Source organism: Pleurodeles waltl, chromosome 2_2 (genome assembly GCF_031143425.1).
Source record: "Pleurodeles waltl isolate 20211129_DDA chromosome 2_2, aPleWal1.hap1.20221129, whole genome shotgun sequence".
NCBI classification, from domain to species: Eukaryota; Metazoa; Chordata; class Amphibia; order Caudata; family Salamandridae; genus Pleurodeles; species Pleurodeles waltl.
In genome coordinates this window covers 974,888,449-974,907,211 of record NC_090439.1, presented here as the reverse complement: position 1 = coordinate 974,907,211, position 18,763 = coordinate 974,888,449, and the positions used below count along the sequence as shown (strand labels likewise).

General features: G+C 41.4%; 1 protein-coding gene across 2 annotated transcripts in view; it reads left to right on the top strand.

The window, feature by feature from the left end:
• The window catches only part of TAF2 (TATA-box binding protein associated factor 2), a 663,535-nt gene that overhangs the window by 71,821 nt on the left and 572,951 nt on the right, over positions 1–18,763 (top strand). For both annotated transcript variants that reach the window (XM_069220673.1, XM_069220672.1), the window contains exon 5: positions 10,107–10,248. In XM_069220673.1, the coding sequence (XP_069076774.1) occupies positions 10,107–10,248 (142 nt within the window). The remainder of the gene's footprint in view (positions 1–10,106; positions 10,249–18,763) is intronic.

Genomic DNA, 18,763 nt, shown 5'->3' with positions numbered 1-18,763 from the left:
CTCCATATATATAAACTTTACCAGATTATTTACATTTAAAATAGGTCATCTATTGCAACAACAAAAAAATGTTTTACCTCTCAGATCATATTCCTAATGCAAATTCCCCTTGATTTTCCCTTTATCCTCAAGCAATGGGACCCACTGTTCTCATTACCATTTATCCACCATCTCTTTTACCTTTTATTCATTTTAATATGAGTATAGTATCTAGTTGGCATTTTTACTTTATAAGTAGCATTTTGTTATTGCAGTAGTAGCATCTTAAATATGTCACTGAGGGCGGAGGGATTGTGGGGACAGCAGGGGCAAGCAAGTTCTGATTCTCCAAGTTAGCTATTTCATGGAGCCTGCAAATGCCTCAGATATTATCCAGCCAAGTAATTAAATCATAAATGAAAGATTGTAGGAACAAAGGTGGTACTTTCATTATTACCTGTGGCTTGGGCACTTCTGTTGTTCTGGATCTGACTGCGTCAGATGCCTTTAATGTAAAAGATCGAACCCACCACCTTCATTAGACTTTACTACAGCTTGCCTCAGGTTATAGTACTGAATACAAATGAAGAAATGATAAATTTGTCCTCTGCGGGGCTCGTTAGTTGGTAACGAGGTGGGAAATTTGTGTTTGGGAGCCTTGCTAATAGCTAGCAAGATGGTTGCTTGAATCCATAGCTCTTTAGATCCCTCTTACCTTCTGAATTATATTCTATGTATAAATGTTTTTTTCATGCACATATTCATTAGCAAGAATGGAGGAAGTAGTATAGAGTCTTGATGCGCTGGAAAGGGTAGTATCGCTGCCATAATATTGCCCATTTTCAATGGTGCATTACCATTTTGGTTAGTAACCATATTCCCCTAACTCACCATATTGCTGCAAGATGAGGCTGCCCCTGTTCCATATCTGACCTGATTCTAGAGGGTCATAAGATTGATGGAAGACTGTGGTCCATCCACTGTTAAATCTGTTTAGTTTTACCTACGTAGGACCCACAATTAATTTCTACGGGGGTCCCCCACAAGCTGACCACTTCTCAAACAGTAACTCTGTCAGACATGATGCACTCTTCCAATCCTTTGGCTCAGCAGAAGTAGGACATTAACCTGGACCACCACGTTCTGCTCTCATTTCACCTGGGTATGAGAATCACCAATCTGGTGTCATCCCTGATGAGTTTAATATTTTTTATATGCTTTACAAAACTGCAGCCGATTCTTAGCCTCATCAGCAGGACAGACACTTGTGCAGCTTATTTTTTGAAATGTTGATGAAGTTACTGGGGACAGCGAAATGTTTTCTCCTACCATGTGATCCCTCTCGGAGTGTGCAGAAGTGCTAGAAGCTGCACCCAAAAAAACAGTAGCAGAGCCATGTTAGTCCGCATCTCTTTCCTCTGCATCCAGCAGACCCTGAGCCCAAAAAAAAGCCTGGGAGTTCTAGAAGCCACACTTTTGAACCCACCCATCTCTGTCTCAGCAGTATAGGTACGGGGTGCCGAAATAAATTAACTATTTTCCTTTTGGGTAACCCCCATGCTCAATTCATTGTACCGATAGTTTATACCCTCAAGAGAGATTACTGTCATTGTGGCATGAAGATGAGGATGAAAAATGTCTTGAGTCCCACGGCAGTAATTGTCAGAGTGGAAGCCTCTAAACTCATTCATGCCAATACAGTCATGGTGGACTTTGTACTACAGTTGTGGCTTGAGTTTGACTACAACCCTGCCTTTATCCTTATGTCCAGGAGGACTATATATTAAAGCTTAAACAGAGTAAAAATACAGCAGAGCATAAACTGCTTATGTTACCAACATTATCCATACAAAGCTCTGCAGCAGCTGTGTTTCTGTGATTCTTGATTATCTACTATCTCTAACAGGACAGTTGCCTTGAGTGTGCTTTGCCAGTCAAGCTAGCATAGTCTACCCTCCTCTGTTTCTCAGGACACTGTTCAATTGTGGCTTCTTGACAAATTGCCCGTAGTATCATATTTTTACAGGAAAGGAGGATACAGATTAACATTGTAGAATTGTGAATCTTTCAAATCTTCTGTCTCTTCCAGGCATCATGCATCAGAGTAGTCACCCTGCCCCTCCCATGCGAAGTTCCATACACCACCGCCTTTGAGAGCATTGAGCAAAATTATAAGCCAGCCCCTTCAAGTTATTATGAGACACCAGTTTTACATCATGTTATTCTTGAGATGGTGGACCCTTTTTGCCCCATCCTCAAAATGTTCTCTGTGGATTTCTTCATAAACACCTTGTGTGACAAATTCAGAATACCCATTCATAAAATCGTACTATAGAGCACATTGCTGTCTACCAAGCCTTCAGAGGCATTCCACTTGTGGCCAGGCCCAGAGTGGTGATGGTTCACACAGACAACATCACAGCTCTTCCCATAATATAACACTCACTCTTCAGAGCTTTGCTGACTGGCAATGCGCCAACGCCCTTGCCATGATCTTGTATAATTTCCACACTGCTGTGTTTAATAGAAAAAGCCACTTCAGAAGTCATCTCACTCTTCCCCTGACTACCAAAGTGTTGAACTCAATCATGATGTCCTCAGTGCCATATGTACAGCTGAGATCCTTAAGCTATACATTTCTTTGTGACCCACTATAATCCAGAAACAAATGCATTGGGTCGTGACTGAGCAAGGTACACTTATCCTTGGGGTTTTCCTGAAGTTGGACTAAACTTGAATGGTCCTGGTTTTCCTTTTTTTGGTCTCCCGATAGAGTCGTATAACCACTTAATGACCACCTGGAATCTTACTTCTTGTATTGGCTAAAGTCTGTTACTGCTGGGTGGTGTTCCTGTCAGTTCTTCAAAATATTCAGAGGAGCACATCGTCTGTCTGCATCTCTCATGGAGAATTGGAAAATTCTACACTTTACTGTATCTTTTTCTTGAGTATAAAGCCTTTGCTCATCTAATCCTATGGCAAACAGAGCTGTGAAGACGAGTCTGCAAGGTAGCAGTACAAAGCTAGTGGCTGTGTTTTTCATTTTTTCTTGGATATACTCAGAAACATGAATTTGCTCTCCTTTGTGGGCAATGTGGCATCTGGCAGAGCTCAGACTTCCAATTGGACATAAATTGCAGCTACTGGGGATTAGAGGAACAGACTCCGATAAAGCATCTCCACTGCTAATGATTGTTGAAACAGCCCACTACCAGCTTTGGCTTAAACTTAGTACTGGCTAAGCTAATACAAAACCCTTCAAGTCCATGGTAGCTTGCATGATAAAGTGTACGTCATTCAAAACTTAATGTTTGTTGCCCTTACTTCCACTGTGCGCATCACTGGTCTCCTAGTGTTAGGCATCTCTGAAGCATATACTTTTTTACATTAGGTGAGATGGTTTTGACAACCCTTCCCACCTTTGTTTTTAAGGCAGAAAATTAATTACATATTTTTTCTGTGCCAGTAGTCACCTCAGCTGATGAGGTGTTGCAAAACCTTAAAGTCAAACACATTATGTATTTCTTTTATGGTCGAATCGGCTATATGCATTCCACAAATGAGTCATTTTTTACTTAGACTCCAAATATGTCAGTTGAGTAGCAAATAATGCCTTCGTTGCCTGATGGATAACATTTTGCATCTTCTACTCTTACTCTCCATTTGAAACCTACACTGTCTGGTGTCCAATGATACTCTTTTAGAGCAAAGGTGGCCACGTGGCCTTCTCCAAGCATATACCTATTGCAGAGATATTTAAAATAACTTTGTTGACTACTCCACACACATTTTGCAGTCATTACTGTCTATGAAGACTTCTTAATTAAGTGTTGTACAATTTGATCAGGAGGTGCTGAAGAATCCATTTGCCTAGCTCCTAGTTGCTTGATGTCTTCCTTTTTATTCTCTGTAAATATAGTAACCTGTTGGAAATGAGTGAACACCAGGAATATGAAGTTACTCATAGTCTGTAAGCCCTTAACACCCTCCTACCAATTTTTCCGTAATCTAAGAAAAAGCTGATTAGCTTTTTTACATAACTGAATCTGCTAGGGTGCATACTCACCCACTCTATGGAGGGATCATATTAAAATATATATTGACTTTAATTTAACCCGGCTTGCAACTGTCTTATTCAACATTTATGTAACGGTTCTCAGCTCGACCATTGACTGGCCCTGTACCCAGATGTTAATAAGAGGAGCAGGCCTATGGACTAGGAGTGATGGTCATTATACAAGTCATTTGAACTTTTTGTATGCAAACTAAATAAATGCATCATTCAATACCTTGGTGTTAATGAACAAGTTACTTAACTTCTTTAACGCTCTTTACAGTAGAGCCTCTATCTAGTAAATCCTCTATCTCACCACAGATTCCTCACCTTCTGAGTACTCCACAGGCATGAGAATAGATCCAGAAAATCTTAAGCAGTACCCCTGCATGCCAACTGGAGGCACCACACAGCTTTGCTCTTATGACCCTCCACTCTGGAAGTGACACGCAATGCCCTATTTGGGTGCCACCCATTCATTTTGACATCGGAGGCTTTGTGAACCATCTTCAGCCTCTGATGCGGGATCCAACTCCAGATTAAGAGTGACCAGCGTGCACATTCCTAATTGGGACCTTTTTATATGAAAAGAGTCCAGTTTACAGAACTGCGAAGATGAAAGTGTCTGTGAGGACTGTGCATTTAAATAGTCTCTAACCGAAAGAGCATTAACGAAGATAAGTAACTTGTTCTTCTGACAGAGATGTCTAACCAAATGTTCCTCACCTTTTGAATAGGTACTAAAACAGTACCTCCCTAGCGGTGGGTTTGTTGTCTGACTTCAACCAAAAGTCTGCCAGGACTGAATAGGCAAAGTGCCCTTCTCAACTGATCTGATTGCCTAGACAATAATTATTTGTAAACATATGAAGAGGCGCCCACATAGCTGCCTGGCAAATGTGCAGAACAGACACCAAGAACAATACAATCACCTCCAATACAAATGGCAAGATCAGTGCGTCTGTGTATTTTAACCGCGCTGCTGACCCCATTACCCACACCTGCTAGTACATCTGCTGAGCCACCAGTTCATGATGCACCTCCCACGGATGAGGATAGCGAGGAGAGGGATATCATAGACACTACTTCAGTTCCTAAAGAGTGGGATGACTGCCTGATACCAACTCCGTCCTCACCAGTGCCACCACCAGATGACATTGGTGGCTTCCACGATCTTATGGAAAGGGCAGCAAAAAGGTTCCAACTGCCTCATTCCGACTAAACAATCAGATTGTTTCCTTTATGATTTCAAGGAGAAAATCAATCAGAGCCATTCCCATTGTGTTTATCTGGGAAGAAGGTATCAAGACTATGAAGAAACCAGCTACAGTGCTGCCTAGACTGAATAGATAATGCGGAGCACCTGATGATTCACTAGCATGTTTAATTGGCCATCCAAAGTTTGACTAGGTAATAGCACATGCGGCCCAGCGACGCTCAAAAATCTCTCTACCCCCATTACCTCACCACCAGATATGGATGGGTGTAGACTAGATAGTATTGGGAAACGATTCTCGTCCGCTGCAGCCACTACTATCAGAGCAGTGAATTTTCTAGCGATATTAGCTCACTGCGACAGGCAGATGCGGACTGACATCACTCCGTACATTGATCTCTTGCCAGTAGAGGCAAAAGGTGAAGCCAGAAAAACACTGTAAGAAGGGGAGAGACTCTCTGCTGAAGTCATGGATTGTGTGATTGACATATAGTCGACTGGTTTTAGACAGCTGGCAGGGGCAGCTGTCCTTAGGAGGCAAGAATGGCTGAAATCCACATCATTCAGTCCAGAAATACAGAGCAAGATCCTTGATATGTCATATGATGGCGACACACTTTTCATCAAACATGTAGATAAGGCTATACAAGCTATAAAGGCAATCCTGATATGGCCAAGACCTTGGGAACATTACAATTCAGAAACCAGTCCTTTTCAAGGAGCACGGTGTTGAGGATCTTATCCCTACAGAGGAAGTTATCAGTCATACAAGTAACAGTACCAGACCTTTCAAAGCCAATATCGACCTCAATATTCACTGCATCAGTGTAGGCAGCCACCAACTGCAGCATACAAGCAAGCACCCATGTGTATGCAACCAAGGGAGAGACACTGCTAGAAAGCAGTGACCGTTTCACAGTGCAAGCTATCTCCCGCAACTCACTGAAACAACTTGGGGGGGGAGAGGGGTTCAATCTCAAACTGTTTGCCGCAGTGGTCCCTCACAACAACAGACAGATGGGTCCTGGATATTATCTCTTGGGGCACACCCTAGAATTCTATTAGAAACCACCAAATACTCCTCCGAAAGAAGCGTCTCCTTCCCACTTAAACCTACTTTTGCAGGAGATCTCCATTATTCCATGGATAGGAACAATAGAAGAAGTTCTGAGGAATCTAATTTTACTCCCTTTCTGTTAAGGAAAAAATGACCTTCGGAATCTCAACACATATTTAAGAAAACAATCCTTTCGCCTGGTCACCCTTCAAGATATCCTGCACCTCCTCAATCATGGGGACCACATGACATCTCTAGGTCTCCAGGATGCATACTTCCTTGTCCCAATCCACCCAAAACATCGCAAATTCCTAAGAGTTTAGCTGGCACCCACTACCAATTCTGAGTTCTCCCTTTTCAGGCTGCAATTGGTGCCCGTATCTTTACCAAATGTCTGGCCCTGGTGGCAGCTCACTTGAGGCAAAAAGGAGGGCAGATATTCCCCTACCTGGACGACTGGTTGGTAAAAGTAGCCACGTCCCAACAACCGATAAGAGATGCAACAACCTGTCTCAGACTGTCTGGGCCTCATGGTAAACAAGCAAAAATCCTCTCTAACACTGTCCAATACAGTGACTTTTTTTTTGGAGCGGTCTTAGGTACCATGCACGCAAAAGCAACTCACAAGAAAGACAACTGACAATTCAACTATTAGCATGGAATCTATCCCGAAAAAAATCTGTTTCAGTTCAAGTATACAGATCATTCCTTGGAATTAAATCGTTTTGCATTCTACTAATTCCAAATTGCTGACTTCACATGCAGCTATTACAGGAGTTAGACAAACAGACGGTACAGACCCAAGGTTCGTTCGATGTCATTCATATTACCCTAACCATGATAACATCAGTGCAATGGTGGGCTCAGACTATAAACCCAATCCAGTGGGCCACTATTCCTTTCACAGGTTCCCGATTACAGATGTGTCCCTCTACAGGATTTGACAGTCAGTGGGAAGTGGAACCTTCTATAGAGGGAAATACACAAAAACTTGCTGGAACTCAAAGCCATAGCACTAGCCCTAGCCCTAATCTCTTTCGGTTGCACAAATGGGAGTTCAACCCACAAATGATAGGAGACATTTTCGATCACTGGGGCAAACCAAACCTAGACCTGTTTGTGACAAGGGAGAATCGGAAATGCTAGTTCTTCGCATGCTGGCACCCACAGGAGGGATCATGGGGAAATGTGTTTTCGATCAGATGGTCAGGGATCTTTGTGTATGCTTTCTCCCCGATCCCGTTAATCCCAGAGTTCCTCAAGAAACTGAGTATGGAACCCTGCCGGGTAATCCTGATTGCTCCCAGGTGGCACAAACAATTATGCTTCAAGGAGCTCTTGCTGCTTTCGGAACAAGCTTGCATTCAGTTGAAGCCCATGCCAACGTTGCTAATGATAACTCACAGCCAGGTGCTTCTTCCGAATCCAGCATCACTACATATATCAGCCTAGCCCCTGAATTTAACAAATTTGCAACACTAAATATTCCTACAGACTGCAGAGAAATTCTTGCAGGGCCAGTGACAATACCACCAATGAAACCTATGAGATTAAATGGAAGCATTTCTGCTTGTGATGTCAGGAAGCTGGGGATCATCCTATCTCATCATCACTGGAACAACTCCTTCTGTATCTGCTTCAGTTGGCAAAATCTGGTCTGGCTCACTTTTCTATTAAGATTCACTTGGCAACAATCTCAAGGCTTGGGAGATCTGGTACATCATCTTCGATATGGTCTAGCAGAATAATCAAACAATTTCTCAAGGGCCTTTTCATAGTTTTTCCTCCTGTCAAAATACCACCTCCACCTTCTTGGCACCTTAATATAGTGCTGATACAATTGATAAATGCCCCGTTTGAGCCCATTCACAAAGCAGGCCTAAAATACCTGACCTGGAAGACAACACTTGTTATAGCTCTCATGTCAGCAAGGAGGGTCAGTTTATTCCAAAGGTATCTTCAGATTCCCATTTGATTTAAGCCATAGTACTGAGGAATTTTTTTTGCCAGTCCCTACACTATAGCATATAAAGCCTTACACACATTGGGCATCAAGAGACATATCAAATTCTACTTAAACAGGACATGACAGTTTCGCAAGATGGATCAGTTATTCATTGCCTATGGAAACGTTCGTAGGGGTTTTCCAGTTTTCAAACAAAGCATTGCTAGATGATTGGAGCAGCTATCCAATTTTGCTTCAGTCAAGCCGGAAAGCCGTTGACAAGCAAGGTCAAAACTCATCCCACCAGGGCTATGTCCACTACCACCACAGCTCTTTTCGCAGATGTGCTTATCCATCAAGTGCATCGAGCAGCGACATGGACCAGCAGACGCATCTTCACACAGCATTATTGCCTGGATTCCTCTGACGACTGATGCGACTGTGGGACAAGCAGTGTACGCCATCTATTTTAATAAAGTGAGCCATGCATAAATGTATTTCTCACCATCCTCTATATTCTGATCATTATTAATTGTAAGGGATTTAACTGCTAACTTCTCTGACTCAAGCATGTGAATCAATGAAAGATCCAATACTGGAGAAGAAAATAAGGTACTTACCTGTAACTGTAGTTCTCTAGTATTATCTTCTTAGATTCACATGCAACCCACCCTCCTCCCCATAGAGGCTTCTGTTATGATCTGTGTTCTAATGTCCCACTTGTGCAAGAAATTCTGAGGGAATGAAGCCTCTGTGGTGAGTTTTCTAGAGGGTGCTGTCGCCTGATTGGCTAGACTTTGGTTCTTATTAAAAGATGGGGATAAGCCATGAAACTGATTTTTTTAACATTGTTCTGAATGTCATTGACTACTGCTTTCCATTGTAGCGTGGGACTCCCACTTTGACGACCGGGAGCGATTCAAGCATGTGAATCTATGAAAGATACCAATACAGGAGAATTACAGTTACAGATAAGTAACTTATTTTCTTTTACTCCGGTGTCACTGATGACCTCAGGAACTCAGGTTGCTGTAAGACAGGGGTCATAATCTGCTCTGAAGTAAAACAACTTTGGGAATGCAACCTAGAGGCATGGCAACTCCCTCGTCCCTTCTCAGGTGATCGAGAGTGGCCGGATGAGTCTAAGTACTGCTTGGACTTCTTGTCTTTTTGTATGTACTTATTTGAGGATTTAGGCTGTGATGATGATCTGTCGCAGGAACAGCTTTAGGAACAGGACTGGAACCTGGACAGGACTAGAACCTGTCCTTGGACTTTGACAGATCGCAGTGTGGGGTCTTGCGGTATTTTGGAGGGAAGAGCATCATTTCACAGTCTCGTGGCCTTAAGGTGCATCGAGGCACAGTCGTTGAAGGCCTTGGTGTCGTGGTCTGACCCTAGGCACTACAATCAAACCACAGACATCTGTTTGCAACATTCCCCACAGGGTTGGAACCTTGTAGATTTGGGAGGCAAAATTTTCCCTTAGAAACTGGTAGAGTTTAAAAAATAAAAAAATTAAAACAATTGGCCTCGGAGAGACTAGGGTAGCTCTGGTTTTGCGTATGTTGCGGGGGTGGGGAAGAATTTGTCAGTGCGCATGAGTGGCACCTATGTACGGCTCCATATGCCACTTCCGGAGTGGAGCTTCTTGGCACCACTTGTTGGCCTGCAGAGGTACTGTTTAAGATTTTCTCAATCCAGTCTGACACAAGGGAAATATTCGAAAGGTGAGGAATCTGCCGTTAGAAGTCTCTATCAGGAATAAGGATTGATTTCATTGTAATAAAATTGTTGCCCAAAATAATGAACATTTGTGTAAAATAAAGAATATTTGTTTTGCTTTTTGTTGTAGAGCTAAAAGTTCTGAAGGTGTACATTGAGTTTTCTTTGGATCAGCCCAAAGGTGGTCTCCATTTTGTTGTGCCCAATGTGGAAGGAAGCATGGCTGAAAGGAGTGCACACGTCTTTTCATATGGATATCAGAATTCCACAAGGTAAACTTTACATGGGTTATTTTTAGCTGTTCATGGTATTGTGATTTTTTTTTTTCCTGTTTTCAGACTCAAAGCAGATTAACTGTGGCATGTTTCTAATGCTGAAATCAGGGCACCACAGTATTGGAAGCATCAAAAGAAGATTTCTTCTGATTGGGTAAATGAGGTTACTTTAGTCAGACAAAGTGTGCAGGAAATATATTTTATACACTTCATGTCCGGTATTGTATGTGGGCGACATCCATATGATCAAATGTCATGGCAAAGGAATAGAACACTGCAAGATTTCTTCTGCAGAAACGATGTGTGTAGAACTATGTTGTGGGGCATTATTTCTTGTCAGTTCCTAGTCTTACTATTTGATATTGTCGATTGGTTGTAGGATTTTAATCTACATTTTTACTTAGCCTATATAATTCTATAATTTTCTTCTTTTCTTGTATTGTCACATGGTTTCATTTTCATACTAAGTTCAAGTAATTTAAATCGTCTTGGTTTCTTTTCGAAGCAAGACCAGCTGTTGCGGTCCTTAATGGTTTCAGGATAAGGTGGCAGCTATTCCTTCATTATTAAAAGACAGGAGTAATATTTTTGAGAGTCTGATTCTATTTTTAATTCTGTAAATTTTTGGCTTGAAAGCTAGTTTGTTGTGACAGATTGTGCCAGGTTGTATACCTTTGAAACCGTTATAGTTAGCTGGAGGTTATTTTGTTTTGAATTTTGAAGGGTAAGGAGAAAGTGGAAGGGCCTTCACCCAGATGAGATATTGTTTGAGTAATTCCAGTAATGAGTCTTCAATAGCAGAAATGAATTTATGGTTTCTCTGTGAGGCCTGGGCACTTCTTCAAGTCCATGTTTTCAATAGAATGGGAAACACATGACTTAAGAGTACTGGTGACAAGAATAATCCTTGTGGACTCCCAACAACTAGACCAGGCAAAAAGTGAAAGAATGTTTACACGTGTTGGCATATTTGGTTATTTTTAGTTCATAGTTGTGGTGGTGATCCACAATCCTTTGCAAAGGCTGTTTAACAGTAGTCTGTGGGGGAAAAGTGGTAGATCGGCTTAGTACGCTGGCTTCCATTCATACAATTAACATTCTAGGGGTTGGGATCACATGGAATTTAAAACTATGCCTGGGCAAATAGCCAGAGGTTCTCCACAACTGCCTGTCGCCCTCCTCCTAGATTTTTGGTGGGTTGCACAGCTAGATCTAGGCCAGGAACCAAGCTATACCTTCTTTATGCACCCCTAATCAGGGTGAACCCCATCCTAGGTTGTTTGTGTTCTGGTGCAGGGAGGATCTGATCTGACAGTTGGGGCTGGACTGTTCCCATTGTAGCAGGGTCAAGACTGATTTGCATGTGGCTGGGTCCCAACTAAGGTAGCATGGTGTGCAAGATAATAATGGACTGGGTTATGACGTGAGGTATTACTAATGGATGTGATTACTTCAAGCATTCCATCCATCACTGTTTGTATACTTCAATGTGTTACCACTAAGGTTCAGCAAGTTCCACTGTTCATATGCATTTTAAAAAAAACTATTTTATTAATGAGTTATGGCATAATAAACATCAGTAGGAGTAGAGCAATAACTTACCTGCAAAAGGTCACAGCATTAACATCAAATAACAGACTGTTGCAGTATTATATACAAAGTAGCTGTGTCACTGAATCAGTCTGTATTCAAAGAACCAGTGTCAGCAACCATATATATGGAAAACTAGGATATGCAAGCATATTACATCAAATAAAACTGGAGTAGATGCAGGAAGGTGAGAGGGAAAAGCAAAATCAAACAGTGAACATAACACAATAACAACCTACCACTGAGGTGTACTCAAAGACTAGGGTGGCCTAAAGGTGTTTTCTGGGTAGGAGAGGGCAGGGCCCAACGAACCAGGTCCAACTGGTGGCCCCTTCCAAGTCCAGTCACACACTAAATTGTGGCTCCATAGGCTGCGGTTCGTCAGGGCAATCTCCATTCGGTGGGGAAAGTCAGTCATCCATCTTTGTCTGTAGATGCTTCATTGTTCGTCTACATGCATGATAACAGGTCCTGTTTTTAGATCGAGCCTGCCAGCTAGCATAGACTGCCTGCTTGCAAAAGACCTTGGTGTAGGCTTACCAAGAACTAATAAGGACTCACAAAGAAACTATCAAGGGCTTACAGCGTATTCATTGTTTACTTTTGGTTCGAATTATTGCCACGTATTCAATGGATTTTCTTTTCCATCTTGTGTTTGTCCCTTCCATAGCTCCTTTACAATATCTCTGATTGGCTGGCTCATATCCTTCCACTACTCATGTCTAGGAAACTACTTTATTCCTTTCGCTTAAGGACGCCATGAGAGTGCATGTGTTTTTTTCAGCTCTCTTGTGTGCTTCTCCCCTCCACCGTGCAAATACACCTGTCCGTTCAATGGTGCTTTCTGCCCATCTTGCAAGCTGTCTCCTGTGTGCTTCTCCCCTGATAAACTCCCTTCTCTGTGTTGCTTTCTCGCTTATGTGCTTCTCACTCTATGCCTTTTGTTTCTCTCCCTACCCTCACTCATGCTTTGTTGCATCCCCTCCACACTCTATTGTCCCCTCACCAACTGTTTTTTTGTAATCTATATTTTGTATTTTTTTTGGAAGCGCCTGTTGGGCAGGCCCAGGCACCAAATATCTGCGGGTCCTTCCTCCTCAAAAAAGAGCATTCACACTATTTGTTTCTCTTCATTTACTGGCCCATCTCTGATCAGGTAAATAATAATGATAAAGAAGACACGTGCGTCATTTGTATAAGCACATGCATAATGATCCTTGTACATCCTCATGCAATTGTCCCTACAAAATTTGCAGGAGGCTGCAGCGGACGTGTTATGTTCCTCCTCCCCCCAATCCCCAACACACCCAACCACCCCTCCCTTGCATTTTGGCCATGCTGCACAGTCTCTTGCGGGTGCTGAACAGCATCATCTGTAGGCATTGTTACAACCAATAGGTCTCAAAGGCGAGACCGTTTGGCTTTGCCAATGCTTGTTTGTTTTTAAGGGAATGCGCTAAATAAGTTATCACTGCATGGTTTCGTCAGATCAGTAACTAATGACCACTGGCATTGGCTCCGCGTGGTTAGGCTTTTAGTGATTTATAGCCACAGAGGAAGGTTATCCCAATTGGACCTTAAACATAATAAAATGTGCTTTCTTCCAGTCCCTACTCCTAAGTGTCTGTATTGGGCAAATTATCAGAGCGGTGCTTGGACTTCCTAAGGCTCATTTAAAACTAAATTCAAGGGAAGGCAGACGGCTCCATATCAGCATTCTCAAGCTTTGTAATTCTTGCATGCATGGGTAGATTTGTTTTTTGTCAGTATATGTTGCTTTTTCATTATATTGTTATTTGTTCGTCACCCTCCAAATCAATGTAAATGCTTCGGTTTGAAATGCAAAGCACTAGCGGGGGATATAAGATTAAAACCTCATTCAGCGCTCTGTGGCCTATCAGCCAGAGCTGCCGACCTTGGAAGTGGCCAGACAGGTTCTAGTCCCAGCATTGGATCATCATCTCTGATTCTGAGCACATCGCATTATTTCCGCGTGCATAATAAATAACAAATAAAAACATCTCTAATATATTAACTAGTGATTATGTAAAGTGCTCTGATGCCTTTGGTCCACAGTTCGCACTATATAAAACTTCAAAAAATGTACTACTGCTAACACTACCTCTTAATCAGTAGACTGGTGCAAGAGAACTATTCTTGACGGAAATCGTAAAATATGTAAGTTTCCATTAGCAAGACACCTCAGCAGCAAACGTGTGTTTAGTAGGACACTAACTAATGACACTCTTCCTGTCATGCACCCCTAGCCAACAGTCCTCTACGTAGAATACATCTCCTCCATCTGTTATCGCGTCACCAATTTACACTTAGTAACTCAAGCCTGACATATATATATGTATGAGGCCTAACAATTTACTTGTCTGCAGTATCCCTCGATGATCCACTGAAAGTACATCCATTCTCCAGCAAACCTATATTTATCATTCCAATCAACAACCTATGGCTGGTATATAACAATCCTTCCTACGCAGAACTCTTGAGAAAGCCATCTCCCAAGAGTGGTAGCAATGTGTCCTGTGTTATTAATAGTTTCTGTCAATCCTGCTTTAACCCACTCCCTTACATAGAAACAGTATTCCTTGATATCTTTGACAAAATCATGCCCATCCATGCATGGTATATATAGTTTGAGTAGATGATTTTGTTATCTACTCAAACTGGCGCTATTTACTATCACAGACGTTCTAAATTATACACTTAATTTCAGGCACAATCACCCTTGGAATTGTATGTTGAGACACGACATACTGTGTGGTCATGTGCTCGGTGGGACCGCAATACTTGTTTCTCAGACCCTCCCCCCACCCGTGTCCTTTTTCACGCACAGGATCTTCCAGCTCTTTCCAGAGGGTGATCTCTGCTCTCCAGCCGAGATCCTTCTCTCTCTGGACTGCGGATGTTGAGCAGAACACCATTATCCTGTCTGAGGTTATGTCAGAGGTCATACGCATAGCTGCCAAATTTCCCGGGTTCATGCGTGTTGTGCTGCCCCGCTACAGGTTGTTTTCTTTGAATTCTGGGATTTATATTCCCATTTTGTAATGGAAGCAACAAGGCTACAAGTCCCAGAATTCAGGCGTATTCTAGGTGTGGAGCAGGGAGGATAAAATATTATTTTTCAGACAAATTAAGGTTATACCCGTCTTAATTAAATGGACATTTCCGACCCTAAATTTTATTTTCCATTTTTATATCTGTGCATTTACGTGTTCAGCGGTTAGATTCAATTTACATAGAGTGCAATGTTGCCTAATTTAAAATTGATAGATATTGATGTCGCTTTTGTAGCGCTTTTTTGAATACGGCGGAAGCCAGATTGATGAGAAACCTTAAGGAAGATCCATGCCCTTCCTGCTTGCCATGCTACGCATGCTGTTTGTGCCCCCGAAGCATTCGGTCCCTATCACTGCTTCCGTCACTCCAATGACGCTTTTATCGGAAACATTTTTAAATTGTCGGTATTTCCAGCCTGTGGTACGTAGGGATGCCCGCTAGGTGGTACCATAGTTTTGTTTTAGTTTTATCTTGGACTTCTACCTCATAAAGAAAGAAAGACGAACTGGTATTCGAAGTGTACTCTCATTGCCTCTTTACCGCACAGATTTCAAAGTGGCAATCAGATCATATTTCAGAAGTAGGCAGTGTTTCAAATAGATACATGCCGACTGAATCTTCAGGATTATTTTCCTGATTTCCGGCGGTTTTAGGTTTACTAGCATCATCACGGAGCAGAAATCTTATGCCTAATTTTAATAATGTGTTAATTATACATACACAGGTTCGCACAAAAACTCAGAATATGTGTGTTGTATCTCTATATGACTTGTTTTTCCCCAAGCTTGTGGGGACATACACGCACAAATATAGGAGGCACAGAAAGCGACAGGTTCCACACAGATGAAATGCCAGTCTCAGCACATTTGTGCATACCTTTGTTTACATTTATTACCACATTAAAACCAGATCTAAATGCCAGTATAGACCTAGGTTTTCTGCTTGCTGTGCCACAGCACTCAGTTTTCTTCATTAATATGGCTCAGCAGGCCGAAATTGGTATGGGGTTGTGTTCCTCTTCAGGGGAACACTGGTAGCAGTTTGGGCTAGAGCTTTCTATTGGAGTATGCTGATTTGCATATGGTTGCTCCTTGTATGTAGTGGCACAATGAACAAAAAAATAGATGGACTTCAATGTGACCCAGACTAATTAACCTGTTCTCAGATTGTTACTCATCCCACTCATCACTTTTGTTTTTTCAGTGGTTATAGAAGTGGTTGCTACTGCTATCACTGCCATGCTGCCATTTGTTGCGGTTGTTATGCCTACCTTGCTGGCAACTGTTGTCCTTATTGTACTACGCAACTACAATGGTCCAACCGGTAATTGCTCAAAAAAGAACTTTCATCAACACATAGCATGCACATGCAGCACAAACCACTACCTATTATCTCAAATAATATTAATGCACCAATTCATATGAAAATATACAATTTATTACTTATCTTTCAATACAAAATGTATTAAAAACTATATGGTTGTCCCAAAACATCCAAAGAAAAAATGTGTAAAGAAAAGTGCTCGTGAAAAGAAAGAAGAAGAATAAAAGAAATCTATCTCAACAATTATAATCAAATTATATACATAAGAGACTGTCAATTGACCATTCTACAACAAACAAAATATATGTCAAACTCAATTAGGGTAAAGTGTCCAATTGCCCCTTGGTAGTCCAGACAAATACTCCAGGCTCAATCTAGATCATCGATGTTTCGACCCAGCGCAATAAATTGGGCCAACTTTTGCCTCAAAAGCGGGTCTTCATCAGGACACAAAACAAATTCAGCGCAACCTCAAATCTTTTGTAGATAAATGATATATCAATCAGTTAGTTTTAAATTCCATTTATTCCTGCCAAGGTTCAGAAGGAGAAACTCCTTTTTCTGGTGTAATCCAGAGGACCTCTCATCCACAATTTAATTTATCTTCGTACCAGGAGGCGGTTCACAAGGTCATTAACGGGGAGGTTTGATACGGAAGCTTTAAGAGTGGACAAACAATTTTGGAATGAAGTGCCCAATGAGACCATGTGAACCGCTTTCTGGTACGAAGATAAATTAAATGCATATGGTTCCATGAAATCACAGGGAATATGATCTACTTTGTACTGACAACATTATCGCGTACAGCCTTGAGCAAAGCACAGAGTGAAAATGTTGTACTAAAAAATTAAAACCATTTCTAAGCAGAGCAAACAACAGATAAAAGAATAAAAACATCACAACAAAATGAAGCTTCTGCTAAAATAATAAAATTAATTGTTTTCTCGGCTAAAGGGCACAAGCTGCAGGCCAAAGGCTAAAATAACGGGCCCATAAGATGCTGATAAAATAACCTCAACAGTAGCTGTTGTTGTTGCAGTTGCAGGTGTTGTTGTTGCAGTTTTCACACTTATGGTCACTTCTGTTATCCCTTCCTTGCCTGCAGCTGTGGCCTTTGCTGTGGTTCTGGCTTTTGTTCCAGCAGTGGTATTTGCTGTTTTTCCTCCTGTGCTAGCAAGTTTGTTACATTCTTGTTCATGTAATATCTTGCTCTATGCACAGGTCCCTTACAGAACATTTATCTGATAGTCACTCTGTTTCTCATTCTGGTGGTCACTAGGTTGTAGTTAAGCAAAATCCTTTAAACTTGGACTGCTTCTTCTTTGCTTTACACCTAGTCTGTCCTGTTTTCTGTGTTTATTTTTAGTGGCTTTCAGTGCTTTATTCTCAGTATTTTCCAGAAACGTTTGAAATCTGTGTTTCATTATTTATGCATCTGCCTAACACCCAAATAGATAAAAACAGTTTTTTACATTGTTTACAAAGCATGTTATTTGCAGTGATTGGTAAACATAATTTTTGTAGTGATTGTTATAAAGCACATATTTTACTTGAAGGAAAAGTAATGCAGAGTATATTGTGTTTCTCTTTGGCAGTATGTCCAATGGCCTTATGTAAGACTGTTTTAAGCTTAGAAAGTGTGATTCGCACCCCTACTTGCATCTCATTGCATCTCATTACCTCTCGCACTCAATTTGCCAGGACTCTGTCTAGTTTACAGTACTATTAATAGATTAAAAATGTAAAAGAGATACATTCATATGTTGTTGTAAACACATTTCCGGGCACAGTTGGGGGTCATTCACCAACTCCTTACTGAATAAAATGACGTTATAGGTGTGGTCAACCCTGCCAAAAGTCTAGTACCTTTTGAAACCTTTAACATTTTTAATCACACAAGATTAATTGCTAGCCATGCAATCTCAGGCACCTAAAACGTGGTGCTTTAAGTATGCTCGCCACTGCTTTTCTGCACTCTTTGCCTGACTACATTAAGGTGGTGCTCCTATGGCAAATATCTCACTTTAAATCAGCCTTGACCTTCTAAGAGACATCACATTGTATTCTGGGACATGAAATTTTGTTCTTAACATTGTAACTATAGGCTCAAACCCCCAAGCGGTACGTACAGTTTTACTAAAAAGCCAGTATTAGCCAAAGTTATCAGACATAACAATGGGAACCCTGGAAGCTTTGAATTTCTTTGGTTGTGAAAAGTTGTGTCATGTTTTCATCACTATCCCATATCCATTGTGACAGCACTCTTTTCACAGGTACTTGCCACTATACCTTGCATCGAATGTTTAAAGCCTTGGTTGTTTGGCAGTTGACTTGCTATCAATACTGACGTTAAAAGAAGGGACTGATATGTCGAAGGGTTTTACCCATTGTGTGTCTGTGGCTAAATATAATAATACGTATTGGCCAAGATTCTTATGAGCCAGCCGTTTCACCAATCAGTGAATGAATTAAACAATGCCAAAAGATCATATTTGATTTTACTATTTTCAAGTTCTGTACCCTT